The 20,164-nt window shown below is 33.9% G+C and overlaps 1 protein-coding gene across 1 annotated transcript in view; it reads left to right on the top strand.

Annotated features, from left to right (window-relative positions):
* LOC134529654 (putative mediator of RNA polymerase II transcription subunit 12) overlaps positions 1-18,427 on the top strand; it is a 69,790-nt gene extending 51,363 nt beyond the window's left edge. Inside the window, exons 2-3 of the mRNA XM_063363973.1 lie at positions 1,587-1,638; positions 9,599-18,427. Of these exons, the coding sequence (XP_063220043.1) occupies positions 1,587-1,638; positions 9,599-9,820 (274 nt within the window). The 3' untranslated portion in view covers positions 9,821-18,427. The remainder of the gene's footprint in view (positions 1-1,586; positions 1,639-9,598) is intronic.
* Positions 18,428-20,164: the final 1,737 nt, after the last annotated feature.

Raw genomic sequence — 20,164 nt, 5'->3', positions numbered from 1 at the left:
ATGAAAGCTCATCAGCGATAATTCTAACTGTTGTACAACGGTTCTGTAGGACACAAGCGCAAATTCTTTCCACATTTTTATCACAAACAGAAGTGGAAGGGCTTTCTGAACGATTTTGAAATCTTCTCAGCCCTCCCGAAACCTTTTTAACCACTTGTTGATGGTTGGTTCTTTCAAAACATTTTTTCCATAAACTTGGTTCAAAGCATCGAAAATTTCACGGCTGTTCTTACTTAGTTTCGCAAAAAGTTTGATGTTGATTCGCATGTGAAAAAGAGGCAAGTTTTAAAAAACTCATGATAACCTAAGTGATTCCTAGAGTGGCCAAGCTCAAACTGAGTGTGGTGGGGATGGTCTGGAGTGGGAAGATCAATCTGGCTTTCCTCCCCATCACCCTCAGGCATTTATTTATACAAACTTTCCGGACAAACTTCTTATGAAGCTTTATTGAAAAGTAATGCCTCCATGGCTATTAATTTGTTTGCCAGTCTAGTCACACGTTGGCATGGAAAGGCTGGTATGTCAAAATGTAAATAGTGCATTATCTTGAGGCATGGGTGTAGCTCTGGAGGGCCAGGGGGGCTCTGCCCCTCCTGGAATCAAAAAGCCCCTCTCTGAGGGGGCCCACTTGTGCTTACAAAATAAACTTTATACCTTGGGTCCCCCCTGGGAATCCTTCAGATTTTTGCCAATGCCTAGAGAACACATGCAACTTTCAGGTACAAAAACATTGTGAAAATCTGGTAACAATTAAAAAAAAAATGTTCTGGCCAATCCACCCTCTTACTTTAAATCCATCCATAATAAATCTGAAGGGATTTTGACACATAACTCTATTTTATCCTAAATAAAAAGTTTCAGTCTTGAGTAAAATATTATGAAAATCAGTTTTCAAAGTTTAATAATTGGAAAGTAAAATGACCAAAGGACACAAATTTATCGCTCTCGACACTTTCATTCTGTTAATTAATATTTCCATGCTCTTTTTTTTGGGCTTAAAGTACATGTCTCGGCTCTCTCGAGCAGCCTGCTTGGCATCGCAGATGCTCACACTTTTTTGGTATGTCCATGTCCAATCCGGGCTGGGCTCTCTTTTAGGGTCTGTTTGCAGGGCACTAATAGCAGATGAGTTGCAGAAACTATTATTGTGTAGTCTTCTAATAAATAAATGCTTTTAAGATTGTAATTTAATACCCTTACTTTGATTCACTATCAAATGTTTTTTCCTTCTTTTAAACTAACTTCAAATATAGTTTAATGTGTCAATACAAGTTACATTGTACAGTGAAAGGTCTTTAATTTGGCATGTCCAGGACCACCACCATGCCAGATTAGCGATTTTCCCGAATTATCGTAAGTTAATATAGTTTTAACAGCAATACCAAATGTGAAATGTAACCTGCAAGAAAACAGGAAACTCTGTACTGGAACCGACAATAATGATGAACTTTCAGCTAACTTAAAATGCTAGTTAGAATCTGCTCATTTAAACATAAAAATAATTAAATGTTTTGTTTTATATTTTTAAAAAATAAATTAAGTATTTTTTTCAATGTAAACTGAACTAATTTGTTTTTGTTTTTTAGTGCATCTGCGACAAATGCTGTGGCCATAGATAACAAGATTGAGCAAGCTATGGTAAGTTGCTGCCTTTATTTGCCGTAGTAAAGTTTGACACATTTGGTTTTTACTAAAAAATCAAGGTGTTAATAATTGTAAGTGTTCCAGAATTTATTTACCTTTTATGTTAAATAGTTTGAAATCTAAATTTCATTTTCTTGGTTGGCGTATGGATAACTTGATTTGTATCATTTTTAGTACATGTCCTACTATTGCAACAAGTTATATTCCTCAGTATCATATCTTAAAAAAATATAATTTTATGTCACACACATCTATTATGACAATGCTAATTCTAAGGTTAAGTTCTTGGGCATTCCAAGATACCAGCAATTTTGTACAGTGTTTTGCAAACTTGCAAATGTTAAAGAATGTTAGGTTAGGAAAGCTTTAGTTGTGTAAAATAAAGAATTAGCTAGAGGCAAAAGAAATAATACTTAATGCAGAACATTTTTTTTAATGGGAGTTAACTTATTTGTCTTTGAAGTATCCATGAAACTATAGCTAAGCAGATTTTTCTCCTGTATAAACTATACTAAATAACTTTTTATTTGGATATTTTCAAAAAACTGATAATAACATTTTTTTTTTTAATTGATGCTTGGTCTCGCTCACCATGTTGGTTATTTCATTTTGTTGTCATTACTTTTTTTTAAATGTTATTCCTGTAAATTTATCATAATGCTTTCTTGCAGTTTATGATTCATTACAAATTTTTAATTCCAGAGTTAATAATTACAATCACTCGTGTGACCTTTTACAGCTCGTAAGAGTAACATTTAATAAATATCTTGTGACAAAATTTGCTACCAAATACCTAACAAATGCACAAAAGATTCTGTCATAAATCTAGAGCACTACTTTAAACCAATGTAGTCATAATGAAATTTAGAAAAGTCTGTGAAAGACCAAGCCTTTAACGATCCACATACTCTGAAAGTTACTATTTTTATGGCTGCAAAACAAAAAAGCACTTAAGGTGACACAGGCATACGCATTAAGTTCCCAGTTGCCTCTATGCCCTAGGCAGTGAGCAGGCATGCTGTATTTTTGTTGTTCTGTGTGCATTCATAAGACCTTGTGGTAATCCTATAATTTTATATGTAGAAAGTGTGTAATAAAGTTAGTGATGTACCGATGTAATTGTTTAAGTATGGGCATTGAGCCGATGTTCCCAATTTCCTGGATTTTCTATGTAATTGTTTCCAACAGAAAATACTTATATGCATAAAAAAGTTCAAGTTTATCCCTCAGGTGCCACCAGTATTTTTTATTTACCTTTTTACAGTTCCTTGGACATCTAACACTACAATTTTTCTATAGTTTAGGAACTTTTAAATTGTAGACACGAACGTCTAAGAAAGGCTAAATCCACTTAAAAGTTAGGTTATGTCATTGTGCGGTACCACACTTATATGTTTTATATTTGGGCTAAATATAGTAATATACTGGGCTCGTTTATAGAATACCATGCAATAGAAATGTCCACAATTGCAATGAAGGTAACACCAACAACTTATGAAAGTGAGAGGACCAACAACACTGTGGAAAAATGCAGTAAATGGTCGGCTACCATACTGTGAACAATGAACAACTGATACAGTGCAGTGTTTGTAGCCTTGTGAAGACAAAGCATTACACTGCCTAACCCCGCCGCTTTCTTTTCACAAGTTTTGGTGAACTGAAATACAACAGTTTTCTTGCCATAATCATTCTCAAAATTGAATCCAATACATACTAAATACCAATGACTTTACAGATAAATCTTTGCAGCAGCCAGTCACTATCATCATGGGTGTTCACTAAATTATATTCTATGCTTTAATTCAGACAAAATTTTTAAAATTCAACAAAGTCATAGCTAAGGTGTTTTTCAGTTCCTCTCCATCCTCTTTAAATACTGTAGAGGAAAAACACTAATTTATAGATAAAAGTTGATAAAATGTAATTTTTTTATTATTATCCTTGGTTTTTATTGGTACTTTTTAGCTTCGAGCCCAAGATTATTTGGGGTGAGGAGATTATCGCGTATATAGAATCAGCCTTTTTAGTTGTTTGTTCTTTGAAATATTTATTATTTACATTTGCCTAAGAACACCTTATGTTACATTTTTTTGTGTTCATGTAAATAAATAGGGCCAAATATTTTAAGAGGGACTGCATAATATGTAAAAACATAATTGTATTTATTTTTTGACTCTCATTAGTAGTGCTCAATCAGTATATGTGTGGCTATACTTGAATCTTGTACCTATTCGTTAATTTGCAGTATCCAAATTGTATGAAGTAAAATATTTATTTTTTTTAGCTTACCAAAAATCTTTTTAAGGTGCTGACTAATTACTTACAAATATGGCAATTTCTGTAGACATACAGTTTATTTACAAAAAAATATAAAATCTGTTTGTATCAGTTTATATCCATATTGCGTATCACTAGGGACTCCAAAAAATTATGAGGTGCGAAATTGCAAAAAAACTACAAAATTAGGCAATATTTAAAGATTTTTGTTAAAAAACAAAGTTTGTTGTGAAATACAGTTTTTTGCATGAGTTTATCAAAACCATTTCTGAATATTCACGTGGTATGTCAAGATTTGTAACTCAGGAAACTAATTTCAGTAATAATTTCGCAATATCTCGAACTTAGTAATTGTTTTTGTATGATGATGCCAATTGATTTTATTTATCAACACCTGTGCTATTTGTGCTGTGCATACAACAAAAAGTTATGCATCTTTTATCTTCATATCTTTGGTTATTTCGTGGAAAAGCAGGACAGATTTGTTTATAAGAGAAGCTATATTTATACCTGGGTTTAGATACCTTTTCTTTTATTACTTGACGTGACACAAATAATGCCATCTTTTTTAAGTGGAGAAAAAATTTATTTCCCAAAATACTTCTGATTAAATGTGAAAAATAATTAGGATATAACTTAACATCTTGTTTGTTTCCACTTCACATTTTGGTAATTTTATACAGTTACGGTCAAGAAATAATTATTAATGGTAAGCTCACCAGACAAAAATTAGTCACCCGTGGAGAAATCATTAGAAGCATCATTTAATACCATTTAACTCTGCCTCTGGACTCTATAAGTGCCTGGATTCGGTTAGGAAGTGAGTCCACAAGGTTTTGCAGGTATGTCGCATCCAAGTTAAGTCACTCGCTGAGGATTTGATTGCTCAATTCCATCAAAATGCGGGGATGCTGATGTCTGCATTTAACCTGCTGTTTCAACATGTCCTACAGATTTTCAATGGGGTTCAAGTCAGGTGATTTTGCAGGCCATAGAGATGTAATAGGGTGGGGGAGTGTTCATAAAACCAGTTACATATGCATCCAGCCCGATTATCTTTGTCGTCTTCTTGAAAAATCGGGGTATACTCATGCAGATGTTGACTGAAAGAGAACAGCTGATCATCCATAATGTTTAAATAAACATGCTGGTTCATGTTAGTGGTCAATGCAGTGAGTGGGCTCAATCCATGATACGAAAAACACTCCGAAAACATCACAGACCTATCTCAGGCTTGAACCTGACCTTGCATACATCCAGGATGAAATGCTTCATTTGGCCTTTGGTGCACTTGACGACGTGTGTCATTGGAATACAGACAAAAACATTATTCTTCATACCACATTACGTTACGGCAGTTAGCTACTATCTACGGCCGATGATTTCTAGTCCATTGAAGACGTGCAGCTTCATGTTTCAGTGTGAGCAATTGTCTCTTGCGAGGTGACCCACTCCAAATGTTCATTGCATGCAGTTCCCGCTGCAATGTTTTCTCGCTAACAGGTTACTTCATTCACTGACTGCAGCAATTCCTCCAGTTTGTAGGTATACAAAAAAGGCTTATTTTGCATCCGCAAAATTTTTCCACTCGCTTTTCTTTTGCATGCCTCACTGCAATGCATTTCCCTCCAGCTTTGTAATTAACAACTCTACCTGTTGTTCCCCTGATCCTTTCTAATACCCAAATTTTAGTTCACATTTGGTGATTACTGTATAGGTGTAGCCCCCTATTATCGTCGTAGAATTTCAGTACTGTTTTTTCGAATGTATTTACCTCGTTGACTGTCAGTACAGAACTCCTAATATTACCACTTGCATCACACAGAATTTTACATCATTTTTCTTTAACTTTCTGGAGACATTCTCTACCTGCTTGATCTCAAAAATTTTCGAACTGATGATTTGATATTTTTTTTTTTTGCTAATACTTTTTTAATTAAAAGTTCCTCAAAAAGTCATGAAATTAGTTCACCAGATATTTGTGGACATCCTGTAATAATTTACCTTTCTCCAAGAGAAATCATTATGGTACTGATGAAATAGAAGCACTATTGCCTGTGTCAAGGAAAACTACCTCCACTTTGGTACAACCAATTTGGGTTGGATGTTATCTGAAACTTCTCCTATACTAAGTACAGTATGTGTACAATGTGTGTAAGGAATTTTCTCCCAAATAAATACTTGTGAAAATGTTGCAGGGACTTAACTACAGCGATAAGTTCTTTTCTTGTGACACAATAGTTGCATTTGGGCTGAGATAAAGCTTTGCCGTAGTACCCGATAACTCATTCTCTTACATCTTGAACCTGGGAAAGTACAGCACTTAGCCCATCTCCACTGACATCTGTGTTGATGATATACTCTCCATGCTAATGGGAGTAGGCGAGTATGGGGCTAGAACACGGTGCCTTCTTAAGCTTATGAAAGGCAGCCTCACACCCTTAAGTCCACAAAAATATCTCTTTTCCTCAGTCAGCTGATGCAGGGGTCTGGCTATAGCTGCAAACCCAGGCATGAAGTCCTAAGAAACTCCTTACCCTCATGGTTATTTTTGGGCTGACACCACTCCTTGACCGACTGGATATTCTCGGGGTCTGTTCATACTCCATCCTGTGATACCACATGTCCTATAAATGTTACGTTGTTTTGGAATAAGAGCACTTCGTAGGGCCTAACTTCAATGATATGTGTCAAAGCCTGTTAAAAACTTCCTGGAGATTTTGTAGATGCTCTATCACAGTATTCCCCACCACAATAATGTCATCCAGATATACCAGAATTGTGTCAGGCCATGCAACACAAGTTCCATCAGTCTTTTGAAAGTGGCAGGAGTATTACATAATCCAAATGGCAGCACAGTGAACTCGAACAATCCAATCCACTTCCTATTGAGAAAGGAGTTTTCTGCTTGCTCTCTGGATGAAGCCCCAATTGCCAGTAACCAGTTTCAATTACCACCTAGTGCCAGCAAGTGTGTTAAGTGTGTGATGCATACGTGGAAGAGGGTAGTGGTCCTTTTTGGTGATGCCATTCAGCTTCCAGTAGTCCACTTAAACCTCAGTTTGCCATCCTTCTTTGCTACCAGACGACTGAGGATACCTAGGGACTCGCCGATGGCTCTAGTAGTACCCCATCCTTCTTTACATCTGTAATCATCTTCTCGGCCTCCTCTCGCTTTGCTAAAGGCAGCCATCGTGGTGCCTGCCGTATTGGTTCTTCATTGCTTGTGTTGATGCAATGGTAGACTAAGTTCATTCTGTCAAGATCAGTATCCCCCAGGAAGAATGCATCCTGGTTGTTTTGTAGAAAATAAGTAACTTCTACTTTTTCAGGGGCGAGGTTATCCTAAGATTACTTTAGTAAATGCCCCAGTTCAGGCCTCAGTGGTGGTAGAGTATGCTCATGAGGTGGAGTAGCTTCACACTGGGCTACCCAAAAGACTGGTTCACAGCTAGCTGTTAGTTCGCCTTGTTTCAAAACCCTTGTTATTGAGTCTAGGTTTGAAACCCTTCACCAACTTTTGAAAGACAACATTGTAGCATGATCATAACTATGGTAATTCAGGGTTCTTATTGTCCTTAAAAATCCTGATTTTCTGGTATCATCTGAAACAATCCTGCATTTTTATTGCACCAAAGGGAAAAATAGTGGCTTGTTGCAAAATTAATTAAAAGAAGAACGTGTAGATTTCACAAAAAAAAAAAGTCTTTCAGGACTCTTGAGTTTTGTTTATCATGTTAAATATGATTTAAAAAATGATTGTTGAAAATAAAAACCAGTTATGTGAAGTCAAAAAATAAACTTAATGATCAATTACATAAAATGTAAATAGAAGTAGAAATATCTTCAGTGTTCATTAATGATACTTATTTTGCAGCACTTGACATTTGTGATTGACCATGTCTCATAGACCTGTCAATTATAAAAACAGTTCGACTTATTTTTTGTGTTCTATCTTCATAAAGTCTGAAATCTGGTCCTGAAATATTATTATGTTCTTCTTAAAATTTTGTGTTTAAATAAAACTAATTGTAATTGGAGTGGTTTTTGTTAGATCCTTAAAATTTCTTTAAAAAGTCCTTGAAAGTCCTTAATTTTTATAGTTACAAAGGAGTACAAACCTTGTAATTATTGTGTCTAAAATAATTAAAATATCAGCAAAATATGATTAAAGATTCAATAAAATTTGAAAGATTTGAAGTAAATAAATAAAAAGTAAATTAGTAATAGGTAATGAGAAATATTTCCAGTCAAAACCAGAAATAAACAATAACTATTACCGGCCAGGTAGGGAATTTTCCTCTTTTTTTGTATATCAAAATCAGTGAATGTGATTTTAATAAGTGTGGTAAAATGAGCTGCTACTTCTAATACTTGAAATGTAAATACTTCGAAAATTATTTTTCTAAGTTCACAATCGTGAACACAGCTGTGGTAGGATATATCCTAAAATGCTTGAATGTCATTAGAATCTTGTAACTTATAACCCATGATACATAAATATTTTCAAATGTTTTTTTATAACATTGTTTGAATTAAATAATTTTACTGAAGGAAGCTAAGAAAAAGTAGTTAGTATAAAATAACATTTTATGATGTGAATGTTTTTAAAACGGTTATCAAACAGTTGGTAATTGTGAATGGAATATGAAAATAAAATTTTTCTTAAAGATAAGTTTTATCTACTGGATACTTATTATTTAGTAATTAAATTATTTTATATTAAAATCAAGTAATGTGCTAGGGTTTGTCAATTAATATTCAATATTAAATTTTTTTATTGATTTGGTAACTTTGTATTATGGCAAATTTATATCAAAACTAGCTGCCCGATCAGGCTTCGCACGGTTGTATTAATTGGGGGGGGGGGGGGGGGGGAGGGGGAAATGAGACCAAATCTCTTATTTACAGTTATAATAAATGAAATAAAATGAAAATTAATTAATTTTGACAAAAATTTAATACAATGCTTTGTAATGTACCGAAGAAAAATGCTTCATTCGTCTCCATGGCAACGACTATTTCATTGTTAGTGTAGTCCTCATCACTCATTAAATACAGACCATTAATTATATATATATATATATATATATATATATATATATATAACAATATATATAGTTAGTAATTGTCTTCTTAATTTGAATAATTTATATCACTTTCAAATCCCGACCGACTTTGTTCTACCAGTGTATAGTTATTTACCTGTATATATCTAAAAATTGGTGGTCTGTATTTAATGAGTGATGAGGACTACACTAACAATGAAATAGTCGTTGCCATGGAGACGAATTAAGCATCAACAATGCTACAGCCGTTGCCGTGGTGATTTTCTGCCAACTCATACATACATCACATTAGAAAACTCTAAAATTATAAGATTAAGACCATTAATCGAAATAAAAACTATCCTATCTCTCAAGTTGGAAAATATTACACCTAAATGCCAATTTTCATCGAAATCGGTTAAGTGGTTTAGGAGTCCATTGAGGACAAACATTGTGACACAAGATTTATATATATTAAGATGAGTTTTATCATTCCAATCCTCATAAGTGTGGTATTTAATTTTTACAAAAGAAGGAAAAGTAAAACATATATTTAAGTTCCCACTTTGGGCTATATGTGTAGCTTATGCCTAATGATAAGGCTACAACTAACTATTTTTACATTTCAGGATTTGGTGAAAAGCCACCTAATGTTTGCTGTGCGAGAAGAAGTGGAAGTACTAAAGGAGAAGATAGCTGAATTGATGGAAAGGATCAGTCAGCTGGAACTGGAAAACTCGTTCTTGAAAGCAAACGCCACACCGGAAACTTTGGCTCAGCTGAGCAACAATCCCATACAGACGGGCAGTAAAGTTCCAACACAGACACATCCTCCATCAGGGACTGGTTGACTGGCTTCATCAATGAGTGGTTGTGAATCTTGACTAATCTCTCTACTTTCTGGCAAAAGTATTTAGATGCCGGTAGTTTGCTACATAAAGATAGCATATGGTACCACAGACTTGCTCATTTTTACAAGAAAAAATTAGCATTATTAGAATATTAAGCTTTATTAAGCTTGATGATGATTTCCTAGTAAGCTTTAATACAAATGTTTTATCTTAGTGTATGTAAGTGCTTTGCAGATTTTATTATTCTGTAACTATCATAACTCTTAAAGAAAAAAAAAATTAGATTTCTTCACTTCAATATTCATAGCAAGTTTGATATAAATAAAAATAAGTAATGAGAAACTTTATATACTGTGCATCACAGGAGTGCTGACTGTTACAGATTAATGATTGGAGTTTTGCTGAGCCGCTAACTGATGAATTTTCTTGACTGCACAGTGTAACAAACTAGCATTATGTAGTGTATAAAGACTGACACATTTACTGCAACTAAGTATATTATTATTTAGTTGAATTCTTTGCTGTTACCGAAATTATTATTTGTTATGTACTGTATTATGAATTGTTGCTGATTTAAACTTGCATTGTTATCGGTTTTCCGTATGAGAATCTCGGTTAAACTCAAGTTTTACTAGCACATGTAATTTATTTCGTCAGATATTGATTTATTGAGATGATATAATTTTGTTAATTTTATTTAGTATAGGATATTTATTACAATGAAATAATTTTTATATATACACTTAGTGTCGTTTGTGTGTTTGTTTTCTCAGATTATTTTTTGCATATATTCATAGGTCATTAATGCCATATTTGTCATATTTATGTTGCATGTTTATTACATTTTTTCTCAATTCATTTATTGTGCAACTGGATATCCAGTAAGTGACTTAAACTAGTCTAACTAGTGCTAAGCACCTCACCTATGATGTTAAACAGTGTAACTTATGTTTTTTTTTTCCTTTAATCCTTTAAGGAACAATTTTTATAAATACTTGAGAAAGTAATAGAAATGGCTAACTGTCAAACTGCAAGTGTTGTTCAAGAGAATGTGTATTCACATCTCAGTTTGTTGTATGCTGTGGACTTTGCAAGAATTTATTACACCATGTTAAGGACGTACTTACCAGCATTATTTAAGTTCCTGAACTTTTTTGATGGAATTTTGATTTTGACTTGTGTGGCATATTATATGTTAACTTAGGCAAGTATTTTAACCATAAACATTTTTCTTTGAATACAAACAACAAAAACCCTATGTTTTCAAGAGTATTTTGGGTTTTTATGTCTTTGAAACCCTAAGAAGTCTTCCTTGTTCAAACAACTGCTGTTATCTACTAAATAGTTGTGTGTCTGATAATCTTTATACATAAAATAATATGTACAATGGTTGGAAAAAATGAACACAGGTTTGTATGTCACTTTAAGTAATTATTTTAAACCCACTTGTTAGTGGGGTTGTTGAATTCCAGACTGTTTCTAGTTTAAACTTTGTGATTGCTTTTGGGTTTTTGTTTTTCCATGAAACTGTTTTCATGTCTCACTTGATGGTAACCTCGAAGGGCCATCAGGGTAACACACTTTCAAGTCTCTATTTGATACAAGCTGGTATGGTTAGTCATAATTTACTTGTACTCTATGTATTATCACAATATTTGTCAGTGAACGTGTTCATGATTTAAGTGTAAAGGTATTGATTCTTATTCTGCCAGTTTAAACCTCAAATACATTTAAAATTTTTGATAGCAAAGTTGAAATTCAACTCATCTGTACAGCTAAAATTATATGGGTGAGTGCCAACAGAATTTTATTGTTAGTTTATGAAATTTTGACTAATAATTATGATTTAGCAGTAAGTCACATTTTATGAAATACTTGAATGTGGAATTTTAGGGTTACAGCCATGACAACCTTTTCTGGGAGAACCAGGCCTACAGTATGTTAAGTTAATTTAGAAATAAGTATGACCACATGTGATATACAGAAACTTTAGTCCAGTCAATGAATGCTCAAAAAAGGGGCATAGATAGTGATAAAGTGAATAGAACAAATGTGGAACATGTGTTAATTTTGTATAGAGTGGTCTTTTCGCTAGGATGCATAGTTTTCGAAATAAAAACGAAAAACAGAAGAAAGGGACCTTATACATACCCCTACTCACCTTCTAGGAGTAGGGATTTTCAGTATGTTTACCTCCTAACAAGTCTAAATAAACTAAGTCCCAATGTCAAAAATTGTGTTCCTTCCAGTTCTCTCTACAACCTTTCATTGACTGGACTAGTTTATATTTGTGCAAACTAAAATATTTTCAGTGAAAATGCTCAGCATAAAGTGTGAAGAGATTTTTTGTTAAAAATTATGTTTACCATAACAAATGAGTCATCCAATCTACATTGTTGTAGTTGACAGGAAATATTTAATTGTAATACTTTGATACATAGCAAATTAAAAATTTTAATTTATTAGTTAAAATAAGATACCTTTAATAAGCGCTGTACTGTGTGTTTTCCGTGCTATTTTCTTGGACAATATTCTGTTAGGCCTTGTACATACTTTGTTTGTGTGAAGTCACAAGCAAATTTTCCTTTTGAAGAATGTTTTTTAGACTATTCTCCTTATCCAAAGAAAGTTTTTTGATTATAAATTTTTAAAAGCTAATTAGATAATTTAAAAAGAAAAAAAATACAGTTTTTACCTTCTTAAGCATATCCACTTAAAATTCCTTATTATTTATATTAAGTCTCTCATCTCTTATGTTGGATGATTTGTTGCAAATAGTTAACACAATGTTTTTTTAATCATTATTTATTAAAAATGTAATTGAACTTGAGTACTAGTGGCCTTCAGATAAGAGACTTTATTTCCAATGTGTATGAACGAGGATTTGAATGAAAATTTATGTGGGTGTAATAAACATTAATTTAGATTCAGTTTTATATATAGGATGACTCTGAATGTGAACGACAAACTTTGGCCGTAGGTTCGTCACAGCAAAAGCTGGAGCTGAACAACATTTTTATTGTAAAGGGTAGAAAAGAGGTATTTAAGGATAGAACACTCTGCGTCTGGATTATGTTTAATTGAAGTTCAACAACCACTGCAAATTTTATCGCTGTTGCAAAATTATTCCATTGAATTTATTGGGGGTAGTAACACATCATAAACGTATGTGGAAGATATAGGTATTACCCTAAATTATTTCAATTAAAACTTTGAAGACGTATACCAGCATTGAGAAGCACTTTAGACCATAAGTCGTATTTAATGCAGCTGACATTTGACGGTGTAATTCCGACTCATTCTATATAATCCTCTCGGACTTGTGAGAAACATATTTACATATCTCTTTCGTAATGAAAATAAAGGATACTAATATATAGTAAATAAATAACGATGTTTGGCCATGTAAGCATTTTATGCTATAGTTTTTTTCCAGCATTGCATCACTTCTCGATGCCAATAGTCTACGGATGACCGTAACCAGTAATAGTCCAAGTATAGAAAAAAAATTACCAGCAAGCAAATATATCTGATTTATAATCAAAAACTGATGAGGTGTGTTTCATACAAATTCATAAAAATATTAGGAAACATTAGATAGACCAGAATGATATGTTATTATTGCAAGAAAGTTTTAAGGTCTCCTGCAGACTCCTGAAGTTAAGGTAACATTTCTTTCTTTATAGTATACTTCTTTTTAACTTTTTTTTGGACTCAACAAAAAGTCATTAAAAATATTTTAAAAAATTTTGACTCATAATGAAAAGTAAGTTAAGAAAACTCACGGGTTTTACATGTTGGATATAAAACTATAGAAATAAGTTTTCTATGTTTCAAATGCCACTGCTGACAATTAGAGGCATATAAATTACATTTGTCTTGAATATTTCAACTTCAACTGTATGTCAAACCGAATTATACGTACTCTCCCTACATCCAGACACATTTTCTCCGATATAGTTCAACTGAGTGCTTTAAAGGACCGGGTGTTATGCAGGAAAGGGCTAGTCTAATAATTAAGAAAACTCATATTAGTTATTGGGAGTTTGTCATCTTGAATTAAAGATCATGGATATACTTCCAAGCCTGCGTTTCCATATTCTAGCCATCAGCTTTTAAAAATTATGTTCTAAGTGGTGGTAGGAAAGCATAATTACTTGCATGGCCTTTATCTGAAAAACATTGCACAAAGTGGAAAGACTCTGTACTACGTAATCTCAATGTGGCTGCATGTAAATAACTCTCCTCGCAGCCGGTCTTGTTTCCTGTATTGCCACGCTAGTTCCTGCATGTTTCTCTTTCTGTGTGACCAGTGATCATATTTTCTGCTGTCTCCTTCAGTCTTTGTTGTCTGCATGCCCAGTTGTATTTTTGTTACCTTTTTCTTTCGGCTTCTCAGTTACCACTATTCTTTAAACTACTCCCTCCAAAACCTTTTGACAAATATTTTCCTTTCACACAGTGCACAATCTAGTTTTTATATTTTTTAAATATTACTTTTACAGTGTTATTTTCACTCCTAGCCTGTTTAATGAGGTAAATTTTGTTCCCACCAGTGCAGTATATCAAATGTTCATTAACTGCTAGGTGGGTTAGTTGCCAAGTGGTGCAAGTCCAAAATGCAAAGTTTCCGGGAAGATAATTCAAATTAAGTAGCTCTCTATGACGTCCGGGAAAATAATTCAAATTGAGTAGCTCTCTATTAAGTCCGGGAAAATAATACAAATTGAGTAGCTCTCTATGAAGTCTGGGAAGATATTCAAATTGAGTAGCTCTCTATGAAGTCCGGGAAAATAATTTAAATATAGAAGCTCTTTATAAAGTCCGGGAAGATAATTCAAATAAAGTAGCTCTCTATGAAGTCCGGGAAAATAATTCAAATTGAGTAGCTCTCTATGAAGTCCGGGAAGATATTCAAATTGAGTAGCTCTCTATGAAGTCCGGGAAAATAATTTAAATATAGAAGCTCTCTATAAAGTCCGGGAAGATAATTCAAATTGAGTAGCTCTCTATAAAGTCCGGGAAGATAATTCAAATTGAGTAGCTCTCTATGAAGTCCGGGAAAATAATTCAAATTGAGTAGCTCTCTATAAAGTCCGGGAAAATAATACAAATTGAGTAGCTCTCTATGAAGTCCGGGAAGATTATTCAAATTGAGTAGCTCTCTATGAAGTCCGGGAAAATAATTTAAATTGAGTAGCTCTTATAAAGTCCGGGAAGATAATTCAAATTGAGTAGCTCTCTATGAAGTCAGGGAAGATAATTCAAATTGAGTAGCTCTCTATGAAGTCCGGGAAAAGAATTCAAATTGAGTAGCTCTCTATGAAGTCCGGGAAGATTATTCAAATTGAGTAGCTCTCTATGAAGTCCGGGGAAATAGTTTAAATTGAGAAGCTCTCTATAAAGTCCGGGAAGATAATTCAAATTGAGTAGCTCTCTATGAAGTCTGGGAAAATAATTCAAATTGAGTAGCTCTCTATGAAGTCTGGGAAAATAATTCAAATTGAGTAGCTCTCTATGAAGTCCGGGAAAATGATTCAAATTGAGTAGCTCTGTATGAAGTCCGGGAAAATAATTCAAATTGAGTAGCTCTCTATGAAGTCCGGGAAAATGATTCAAATTGAGTAGCTCGCTATGAAGTCCGGGAAAATAATACAAATTGAGTAGCTCTCTATGAAGTCCGGGAAGATTATTCAAATTGAGTAGCTCTCTATGAAGTCCGGGGAAATAATTCAAATTGAGTAGCTCTCTATGAAGTCCGGGAAGATAATTCAAATGAGTAGCTCTCTATGAAGTCAGGGAAGATAATTCAAATTGAATAGCTCTCTATGAAGTCAGGGAAAATAATTCAAATTGAGTAGCTCTCTATGAAGTCCGGGATAATAATACAAATTGAGTAGCTCTCTATGAAGTCCGGGAAGATAATTCAAATTGAGTAGCTCTCTATGAAGTCAGGGGAAATAATTTAAATTGAGTAGCTCTCTATGAAGTCCGGGAAGATAATTCAAATTGAGTAGCTCTCTATGAAGTCAGGGAATAGTTTTCAAGTACACAATGTGATGCAAAATGTTGTGGATCAGAACCCACAGCTCTTGGCCAGTTTATGGCTCTCACTGCCTAGTATTTAACAGGGTTGTTAGTCCATTTTGAGTTTTTGTGACTTACATCACTTGCCAAAAATTCCACCCTGTTTTAGTGCAGGAATGTTCAAGTAGTAGTAGTAGTATTAGTAGTAGTATTTGGTAAAGTTTGGGCATAGACACTGATTTGACTCTGATGTTTTAAGTGTTTGTAGGTAATAAAATGTAATTTTGATAATTATCTGCACATTAACAAACTTTGCTAGAAAATGTTGTGAGGAATGTTTGAAATTCAGTTTATGTGCATTAAACATGGTGGGTTCCAAATGAATTGCTTAGTATATGTTTACCTAAACAAAACTTTGTTTGAAATATGCTGTGTATGTATGTGTAGATTTGTAATGTTTAAACACAATGTCTGTATACTTTAAAAACTTAAAGATATGTATTTATAATTTCTTGATTGGCTGCTTTAGTTTGTTTAAATTTAATACTTTACTTGTATACTGTATGAACACTGTATGAACATGTTTTGTAAATTAGTAAACATGTGCAGTAAAACAAATTGCACTTCATTAGTAAGTTTGTAACATGATACAACTGACTTGCAGCTTAATATGAAGTGTCATATAATTTTTCAAGTTATATAAAGTAATATAATATGTGTTACTTATACTAGTAATGTACATGCATTGAGTATAGCATATTATGTTTATCTTTTGCATGTATCTTAACCATCTGATTTTAATGTAGTATAAACAAAACTTGTATACATTTCAATTTATTGTTTTAATGAAGTCATGATTTAAATATTTTATTTTGTTGACAAATTATTTACGCCAGTGATTGTTAAATACTGCTTCTTTCATAGTTGTAAAGTTCTGCTAGTTGTTTTTTTTCTTTGTTCCCTATTTTTACGGTTTTATCTCTTACTTTAAAAAGTGACAGTGTTGATAAATGAAGGCTAGGCAGAGTTTGTTGAAGTTTGATGTAAGTGATAATTCTTTTAATACTATGTATTTTCCATTTAAATACATGTTTGCAAAATTGAAGTGGTATTCAGCATATGTGGATGTATTAATAAAGTTACTGGCATATTGCTGGTGGACTGGGTGGTTTTTAATGGCGTATTAAAGCTCTCTAAAACCCAGAAATTAAGAAATAACATGTAACTTCTAAGTTTTTGGTTTTTGATTCTGAAAGTTTTTTTTTTAAGGCTGTGAAGTTTACATTTGAGAAAAGCATAATGCTGAGCTGTTGTTGACATAACTATATATAGCTCTATCGCACACAATGTATTATTGCCTTGTGCATTGACAAACTGTGTTGCTAGAGGATAACAATTAATGACTTAATAATGCTTAGTAAAATTTTAAAACTGCTGTGTGCTAAGTAAATTGAGCTTAAGATTTTTATAGCAAAAATGTGTGATTTGTTTTGAAATATTATTTGTTCATACTTATTTGCATGATTCATGGTCTATCAGCTAGTGGTATTCAAAGATTCTGAAAGCTGTATACTGAATGTAAATTTATAGACTTTGGCTTGAATTTGTATCCCAGTAATTATCTTAAAAGTATTTATCAGTTTGTTTAACCCCCAAAAAATTTGTTTGGGTATTGCAAATAAGTCAGACCATGATGAATGGCAGACACATACTTATTTTACTTAAGTAATTTTATCAGGTACATACAAATATTTATTTTGAAAACTATAATATGTATAAGCAATAGCAACTTTCAATTGTACTCTTGATAAAAATTAAGATTCTCGGGAATGGTAGCCAACATCACCAGGACATTGTTAAATTTGTAAGACTACATAGAGCAATATTAAAAAAAAACATAAAGAATTGGCAGACCACTTATTACATTTTTCTCTCATGGTATGCTCTGTTAGCAATATTTGCCAATGCAGAAAAAAAATTAGTGTTACCATATCAAGGCCCATGTTTAAACATTGTAAGGAATTGAACCAGGTGGAGTTGTATAACATTGAAAAATTACTAAACCTAGCAATTTCATTACCAGTTCAATGTATCAAGTTTTTGTAAATAATTAGGTGGGTTAGTTGCCAGGTATTGTAAGTCAAAAATATAATGATTTTTGAAAAAAGAATTTAAAGTTGGCAACTCTCTATATATTCAGGTAATATTTTTTTAAGTACATAATGTGATGTAAATTGTAATTAAATATAACCTATACCTACCTAAAATTAAATAGTGATGTTCTTTTTTTTTGTGACTTGCCAACTAACCCATCCAATTGAATGCCAAGTAGCTGCATTTAGACATTTCAATGTTTTTACTCAAGAATATGATGTAGGCAACCATTAAATTATGGTTAATTTGTTAGTTATTTGTATACAATTCTAATTCAAGAATTATATTTTTATTTTTGAAGTTGAATCCATTAAACACACAGGAATCCAAATTACAATGCCTTATGTTAGTGACAATGTTTTTATGCAAAAATATTTGGTGGTAAATAGTTCTGTTTGTAGTTATTACAATATGTGTATATAATATATTTATATAAATAATATTTTTTGTTTTAATATAAAAAATACTTCCTATCCACCTGATACGCCCCTCTTGCCCTAAAATTATATTATTTAGATTTAATAAAAAAAAGGCCTAGGAAACAGCTGAGCAAAATAATAAAGAAAAATACAAGTATTACCAGAGGGGGCACGAGGTGGTGAACAAGACAATTTTATACTCCCTGCACACAAGCAACTTGGGAGCTAGAGGATCGTTTAAATAGATAAAGGTAAATGATAAATAAATAAACACTACATAAGTAGCTTGGTCTATAGGTTCCCTGTTTTATTTAAAAAGAATTAAATGAATCTTTTGTTTTGGTTTCACAATAACATGGTATACACAATATATTAAAGTTATTAAAGGGGGCCGGCCCGATATTATTAAAACAAGTTATACAATACTTTTAACAACCAAAAAAAAATCATAGCAACCGAAATTTGAAGTATCCCTCCTGACATATCATAGTTATTATTATAACTTTACATAATTTTATTGGTTAAGTTCTTTATGTCACTGCTCGCTGGGATTCATTAAATAGTTTCTTTCGTTGGCGGTAGGGAGAAGTTATATTTTAGAATATCATCCAGGGCTTCAAGTTGGACATCTGGCCGGGAGGAAGCTCTTCTTAGAGAGAAATGAAGCAGGAGGTCCTGGACAATATGCTGGGTGCAATTTCGGCGCCCAAATTTTGGACCCTGTCTGAAACACAAGCCAAATTCCAAACGAATTAGACCTGCTTCCAGACAGTCAAACACAGTCGGCGCGAAAAGGCCAACAAACGGGAATTCGGGGAGGAAAAAATAGACCGAAGTAACTCACCAAACAGGGTATAGCTCCAGGGCTCAGGAGATGTCTCGCGCCGACATCAGAAAGACGCGAACCGAGAATTCCGCGGATGACGCGGTAAAAATCAACATTTAGGAAGATAAAAACAAGTAATAAAATTTTAACTAAAACATGACTTGTTTTCTAATTGTTACTACTGACTAGCTACTACTGAAATGTTAAGCTGGGATCACATCCCTTAAGACAGCTGACTACATTCCTGATTCGAAACGACTTTGTCGTTGCTGCGAAAAGCCTCTTAACACAGAGGATGCCGAGATGACGCGGTAAGTAGCCGAAGTCAGTGTACTAAGTGCCGCGATGGCAGACAAAACTCCTAATTAAAACGGGTGGTAGGCCCTAGGGAAAAGATGGGGAAGCTTCGGCTCTGGACCGAACACTTCCGGAGGTGACCGAAGGTGTTCGTAGCCACGACTTCAGTTGTCTGCGCCGAAGGGCGACTGCTGCGGTTTCTACCGGCAGGCACAGAAAGCAACATACAATCGACTTTTACAGGCCGCGAGCAGGAAGCATAGGGCCTTATGGTGTAGCTGGTGTTGCACTCTGGCAGCCTAACGGGGACCGAAAGGGGGAGTTCGGAAGATCGCCCACAGGTGTCGCGGGCGTCCGCTCCACGAGCTGGCTCCCAGAACAGACGTTACTGTTTCTGCCGCTAGATGTCGTGGGCGGTCCATCCTTGCACACAAATTTTTTTATGGCAAGTCGTCCTTGGAGTCGGTCACTGCCTGGCGGGGATCACGTCAGGTCAATGGTCCTGACTAAATTCTCAGAACTGAGGGGGGCGATGGGGGGGGGGGGGGTGAGCGGGTACAAAAACGCAACGATGGCTGGGAACGGGGGTCCACGGGATACTCGTTGCTTGCAGGCCAGAAG

Source organism: Bacillus rossius, chromosome 2 (assembly GCF_032445375.1).
Source record: "Bacillus rossius redtenbacheri isolate Brsri chromosome 2, Brsri_v3, whole genome shotgun sequence".
NCBI classification, from domain to species: Eukaryota; Metazoa; Arthropoda; class Insecta; order Phasmatodea; family Bacillidae; genus Bacillus; species Bacillus rossius.
This window is presented reverse-complemented; position numbering and strand designations above follow the sequence as displayed.